Below are 6,730 nucleotides of genomic sequence, written 5' to 3' on the forward strand. Positions count from 1 at the left end.
TGTGTGTGTGTGTATCTCTGTGTGTGTTTATGACTCTGGGTGTGTCGGTGTGTGTATGTCTCTATGTTTTTCTCTGTATATGGATCCGTGTGTATATGTGTGTGCGTGTGTGTGTGTGTGTGTGTGTGTGTGTGTCTGAGTGCTCTTTCATAAGTCGAGTGCTCATAGACAAATGTGGTTTCGGTGCTGTGGAAAATTACTATAGCAACAGGCTGAAGGGACAGCCCTGGGTACTGAGAGAACTCATTCAAATCTCTTATTAACTCTTAGATTAAAAAGGAAAAAAAGACCTGGGCAGGGGAGGGAGGAGAAAGGCAGAAAGGAGAGGGAGAGAGACAGATATGGCGTATTTGGGGGGCTTTGCACAGCCAAGCAAAGGTTAACAAGAAGCCTGGCTACCCAGTGGAAGCTGGCAGTGCAATTTAAACAGCATTAAGAGAGGTCACTGTGCCTGAGCAGTTATGAGGCCTGCTGAGGAGCCCAGGAAGACCCTAGAGCAAGGCTTGCTTCCTGAAGCACATGCTTAGCCCAGGGACTGGAGCCAGGTGGCACCTCAGCTGGCCAGCTGCTGCCAGCTGTCCATGTGACCCTAACTACCTGACTTCTCTCTCTCCAGGACCAAGAGAAAAAAGCTCCACGGCCAAGTACCTATGTCTGCTCAGACATCTAGAGCATCATGAGCCCAATAGAAAGTGCCTACCCTGGCAGTGATGCTCCCACTAGCTATGCTGAGCCCTGCTGCCCTGGCCTCTGACAGCAGATAACCTCCCAGAGTTATCCTCTTCACCTACATGACGAAGACAACAACAGACGCACCTCATGTCACCTCGGAGAGGGCTGTGCTGTGGAATGACAGGGAGGCACTTTGCAAACTGTTGAAACACTGTCAGGGCTGTTGAAACATTATCACGAGGATGGGCTGACCCTCGGCACCACACGTGAGCGGTGCTCTAGGTACACTGCCTGACAAGTGGCGCCCACTGCAGCCTCTCAGGTCTCACTCTAGTCCAACTGGTGTCTCAGCTCCACCAGGTGCTAAGTGTTTCCGAGTGACAACCTCATCCTGCCTTCTCTTTGGAGGAGCTGTTGTCCACGGAAACAGAGTTAGATCCATCCCAGGACCAAGGGATGACCACAGCTCGAGTCAGGAAAGCTGACGTAAGGAGAGTGAACCATCCTCCTCGCACCCACCCCAGCCAGGCTCCCACCTTCAGGAGGATGGTGTGCGACATGGAGGCGTTGGCGTGGATGATGATAGTGGCTGTCTTGTCATCCCGGATCTCCTTGAGGAGTGGAGTGGGGTCCCGTGTGTCATCCAACATCCGGACCGAGAGTGTGTCCTTGGAGATAAGGAACTGTCGGAGCAGCTTCTCCAGGTTTAAAAGGCCTGGGATGGGAAAGAGGAGGAAGCCCCTGAGGGTCTGCAGAGCGGTCTCCACAGACACTCACCAAAAAGTGGGCCATATGGTGAAGCAGTGCAGCTCAGAGCCAATGCTATGAGCTTTAAACCATAAGCAGGTTTCTTTGCCTCTTGAGCTTCAGTTATGTTATCTAACTGTAAGGAGCCCCTAGAAGCTCCCATCAGCTCCCAGCAGTCCTCTACCTTTACAGCAGAACCTGAGGCCTCTTCAGGGAGGGTCCCTGCCCCCTTCTCTGAAGCACTGTGCCCAGTAGCTGAGAGCTGGATTCAGAGAGCAGCAGGCCTGAATTTCTTTCCCCACTTCCAGAACCTTCTCATGTAGCCGGTTGTCTAGTCAGCTCCTCCAAGAAGAATGAATCCTAACAGCGGACAGCTCCCGGGGCTGTGCATCCATTAAATGCTGCACTGTCAAGCTCTCCCAGTGCTCAGGAGAACCCAGAAGTGTTCCATCAAGCTCCATCAAGAAAAGCCTTTGTTTCCATTTTGGTGGTGGCAAAGCAGTTCCCTCAAGATCCTGAGGCCCAGGAAAGAGTCTTAGCAAAACCTTTTGAATTCTTCAGAGCCCTGTGGCTGCTCTAAGACAAGGCATTATCATGATCATAAAAGAAAAGGCTTTGAACAGCAGCAAGCCTAGGCTCAGAACCAAACAGGGAAAGGGGACCCTGGGCTAAGGATTCTCCCCTCCACCCCCAGCTAGTAGATGTCAGGGGTCTTGGTGTGAAGAAACGATCCAGAACAACATTGCTGAGACTAAAGTGGTTTCATTCTGCCTGTTCCTGCCAAGGCAAGCCAGGAGGAGGGCAGACGTGTGGCGGGAGAGCCATCTCCCCGGAGCCAGTAGTCTGGAGTCTGGTAGAAAGATACCTGCAGGCATTTGCTCTCAGAGCAGCGACAGGAGAAACGTTTATCAAACCTTATTATGCTCTGGCTAATGTACTAAATTTTTAACATGGCTTATCTTATGTAAGTCTTCATAACAATACTGTACAGTATTAGAATTCCCAAGCTCCAAGAAGAATGGGAGGCAGGGAGGTAAGGAAGGCACCTCGTGCTGTGGGCAGTAAAAGAAGGCTGATTTTTCTGCCACTGTATGTTTCTGTGCCAGCTTCAGTGCTGACCGACACACTATTCTATTCAGAGGTGCCATCGATGCAGCCTATAAAGACTCTCTCTTGTACCCTCTAAAGACAGTTGGCATCGTTGATAGGTGGCACTGAGGACCATCCACCCAGTCCTTCTGCCATAAAGAATATGGTGACTTGTGTAGTCACACATGCGAGGGACACAGCTGAGACTAGAAAACCCACTTTCTGACCTCCACCAGATCCTTTATCCAGGAGACCACGTTGCCTCTTAGAACAAAGCAGGAAGCAGCAGGTCCCTACCTACACGGCTCCCCTGCGACATGGGCACGTGCATCTGGACACGTAAGTGAGGGAAGCCAATACAAGGAACCTGAGTGGGAGCTTGAGGTCCTGCCTGATGGAGGAGAAAGCTGGGAAGGTGTGACTCTTCCTGTGTCTGTGTCCTGCCCCCCACCACTACTTCACTCTAAGTCTTGAGAAGGTCTTCCAGGGAGCTGGAAGCTACCTGGTGAGAGATTTGGGCTAGAATAACTTGCTTCATAAACAGGAGCTATGTGATATGTGGTGGTTTGAATGAGAATGGCCCATACAGGCTCATAAGCTTGGTCCCTTGTTGGTGAAACAGCTTAGGAAGGATTGGGAGGTGTGGCTTCATTGAAGGAGGTGTGTACCTGGGGGCTTTATGTATACAGACAGCAGGCAGACACAATGGATCCTGCCCTCAGCGTTTAGCATAGGTGGAGAGTAAAGTTAAATCATACTCCCGCTTTGTTTAATGACCTGAGTGGATTTAGACTCCTGGGGGAACAGCCCCTTTTTGTCCTAGCTGCAAGATGGAGAATGAGCATACTGCGCCATCCAATGAGATGATATCAGAGGCTAGCCTCCACCAGACACAGACCCAAGCTTCTGCCCCAAAAGGCACTGTTCTCACCAGGAGGTCAGGGCACAGACATGGCACTCCAGGGTCTCCATCAGTTCCCTTGGCATTGAGTGATCACTGAGGCCAGAAAGAGCAAAATGTGGGAAGTCTTGTGAACCCCACAGGCCTGGTCTGTAGCAATGAGAATCTTTGGAGGCTGGCTAGAAAGAGGCTAATCGTCCCCCAACCCAAAACGTATGAGATGGACAAAGTCATTCGGTAGAGCGAGACCAGGAATCCTGGGGGAATACAGCAGGATGGTGCGCAGAATGGTGACACCTGACAAAGGCAGCCCAGGGACCCATCATCCCTTTCATCCTAGCAAGGGCCCTGGGATCTTGAGGAAAGAGCTCCCCAAGCCAAGCCAGTGACACACCAGAGACTCTGCTCCAATCAATCTTTGGCCACTGACCTGGGCTGCTCTGCTACCCTTGACAGAGCACTCCTCTGCTTCTCCCCATATTCTGCGTGCAAAGAGGGAGGGCTGGAGACAAAGGCAGTGAGTGCCCTTAAAGGTGAGTGCACCCATCCCCCATCAGGAAGCTATCCCTTCCCCTACCTGGAGTGGCCAATATTGAGGCTCAAACACAGCAAGGGAGCTAGTGGGACAATGTCCCCAGCCTACTGTGCCCCCCATCTGGGAGATCGATCGGGAGCAAGGTTATGAGATAGTCACGCAGCACCGAGGTGTCAGTCACCCAGAAGGGCCTCTGCACAGCTTGTTTGTGTCTTTGTTGCACTTGCTTCTCCTCCTGAAGACGTCCCTCCCTTCTCAAGTCTTTACCCATCTCCCCCACCAACACAGGCGCAATCACCCAGCACCTAAATCACAGCCCCTGCTGATAAATCACATAAAATATTTACCAGCAAAAATAGTGCCCTGAATTTTCAATCCTGATAAGGCTATTGTCAGCTGGAGCTCTCCTAATCTGAAAACACACTGCACACACTCACTGCTGCTGTAGAACACTGTGGCTTAGCAACACCACACACTGTACACTCTAGTGTGTGTGTGTGTGTGGGGTTCCCTCTTGTGATCACATGACTTACTATCACTGCCCAGCATCCCCCAAAAGTGTGAGGTCTAGTACCAGGGAAGGAATCCAAATCAAAAACTTCGAGAATGGTATGAATGTGTGGGGTGGAGGAGGTGGTGGTGGGAGGGGCTTCAATGTGAGGGGTCTCCTACCATCACTTTCTGCTTTATGTTTTGAGGAAGAGCCTCTCCCCTAACCAGAGTCTCGCCAATTCAGCTAGGCTGATGCCCAACAAGCCCAGCGGTTCTCCTGTTCCTATCTCCTTAGTGCCAAGATTATAAAGCACATGCCACTGCTCCTAGGTTTTGATGTAGGCACTGGAAAACCCAAACTTGAGTCTTCATGCTTGTATGACACACTTTAGCTACTGAGCCATCTCGCAAGCCCCTTAAGAACATTTTCCACTGACGGCACATTGCTTCCACCAATGGTAAAGGCAGGAAAATGTAAGTTAGATCACTGTAAGTTGGAACTACCCGAATACAAGACTATATACCTGAGTGATTCCCCTCAGGAAAGGCAGGGAATCCTTTCAGAGACCTCTGCACATCCCCAGGAAAGGCTGGTACACGGCACTTGTTGGACCAGACTGAGTTAGAAACTGGAGGAAGGAACTCTGGGGCCAGGGGACAGCAGTGCCTGGGGAGACCTGTCACACTGTCACCACAGCAGGCAGCTTAATGGAAGGGGTGTGGTCTGAGGGAAGATGGACTTGGTCAGGGAGGCCTCAGGACTGTGAGGGCTTAGATGTCACAGGGAGAGAGGCTTGCTCACACTGGAGAAGCGTCTTGGTTTCACTGTCTACAGATGCAATGGGCTGCCTGTGTGGCGTGCAGAAACCCATCATCAGGAAGACACTCTTAGGGACTTTTCTCTAGGGAATTAAACTATGGGCAGGAAGTAGAAAGAGAGAAAAACCATATATCTCCAGCTCAGGGCGCCTCAGATTCTGCAAGTCTAAAGCAGGATACAAAAACACCCCAAAACAAAAAAAAATCCAAAAGCAAACAAAAACACCCCAAAACAAAAAAATCCAAAAACAAACAAAAAAAACACCCCAAAACAAAAAAATCCCAAAACAACCCCCCCAAAACCAAACCTTTTAACATTAACTTTGTATTTGTGTTGGAGAGAGAGAGAGAGAGAGAGAGAGAGAGAGAGAGAGAGAGAGAGCGAGAGAGAGAGAGAGAGAGTTCCCACACATCACATGTGCACATGCTCACGTTGAGGCTAGAGTTGTGGAGCCGTGCTTTTTCTACCATGTGGATCCCGGGATTCCAGCTCAGGCAATCGTGCTTGGTGGTAACTGGAAGTTGGTGCTTTTGTTTCCAGGCCGTGGGAGACTCACAGAAGAGAAAGCATGCCCTACCTGGTGCTGCTGGGCCCGTGTCACTCTCACCTCTTTACTATAACTAAAGGATTTACTGGGCACAGCCGCCATCACAAGGGTTAAACTCTGCTTTCCCTTCAGGTTTCCACCATCCCCACCCCAGTCTTTCTCCCTCATAGGATGGGGACGGAATGCTGGCCCAGTGGCAGCCTGCCTGGCAAGGCTGGGCTGAGGAGCCTGGGGAAGCCATTAGTTTCCATCAGGACCAAAGTGGATCAATGTGGAGCCCAATAGGCAGCTGCTCTAGGAGGAAGGGCACAGGCTGGTTTCCAGAAGTAGAAGGCAGGGGCTCCAGGGCTGAGGGAGGACATCAAGGCTGTGAAAGTGGATCTAGAGTTAGTTATAGACACAGGACAGGCAGAGATGCTTGAGTAATGTCTCTGCAGGGGACACAATGATTCAACATAAAAATCTAAACACGGGGCCTACGCAGAAGGCTCAGGGTTCGAGTGTCTACTGTACGGCATAGAGGCCCGAGTTTGGATCCTCAACACTCTGAAAAGCCACGTGTAGTGGCAAGGCTCGTGAATCTGTGCTCGGCGGAGAGCAGACCCAGAGAGACACGAGAGTTTTGGCATCTCCATGGTAAGCCAGTTTAGAAGATTCAAGAAGCTTCAAGAACAGTGAGAATGTCAATCTCAAAAGAAAAAAAAAAGTGACGGTCTATCAAAATGGTTCAGCAGGAACGGGTGCTTGCTGCCCAGTGGTGTCCTGAGTTTGATCCCTGGGACCTACATGGTAGAAGGAAAGAACCACCTCCTATAAGTTCTCTCTCTCTCTCTCTCTCTCTCTCTCTCTCACACACACACACACACACACACACACACACTCACCCGCAAGAAAGAAATACATGTAAGCAAAATCCCCATATATATA

At 50.6% G+C, this 6,730-nt stretch overlaps 1 protein-coding gene across 2 annotated transcripts in view; it reads right to left on the reverse strand.

Annotated features, from left to right (window-relative positions):
• Grik4 (glutamate ionotropic receptor kainate type subunit 4) overlaps positions 1-6,730 on the reverse strand; it is a 301,102-nt gene that overhangs the window by 137,438 nt on the left and 156,934 nt on the right. The window contains exons 1-2 of one of the 2 annotated variants that reach the window (XM_029482083.1): positions 1,450-1,517; positions 1,209-1,340 (exon numbers count right to left, since the gene is read on the reverse strand). In XM_029482083.1, the coding sequence (XP_029337943.1) occupies positions 1,209-1,340; positions 1,450-1,464 (147 nt within the window). In that variant the 5' untranslated portion in view covers positions 1,465-1,517. Of the gene's footprint in view, positions 1-1,208; positions 1,388-1,449; positions 1,518-6,730 lie in introns of those variants that run through there. The other variant, XM_029482082.1, reaches the window with a different exon arrangement.

The sequence above is a fragment of the Mus caroli genome, chromosome 9 (assembly GCF_900094665.2).
Source record: "Mus caroli chromosome 9, CAROLI_EIJ_v1.1, whole genome shotgun sequence".
NCBI classification, from domain to species: domain Eukaryota; kingdom Metazoa; phylum Chordata; class Mammalia; order Rodentia; family Muridae; genus Mus; species Mus caroli.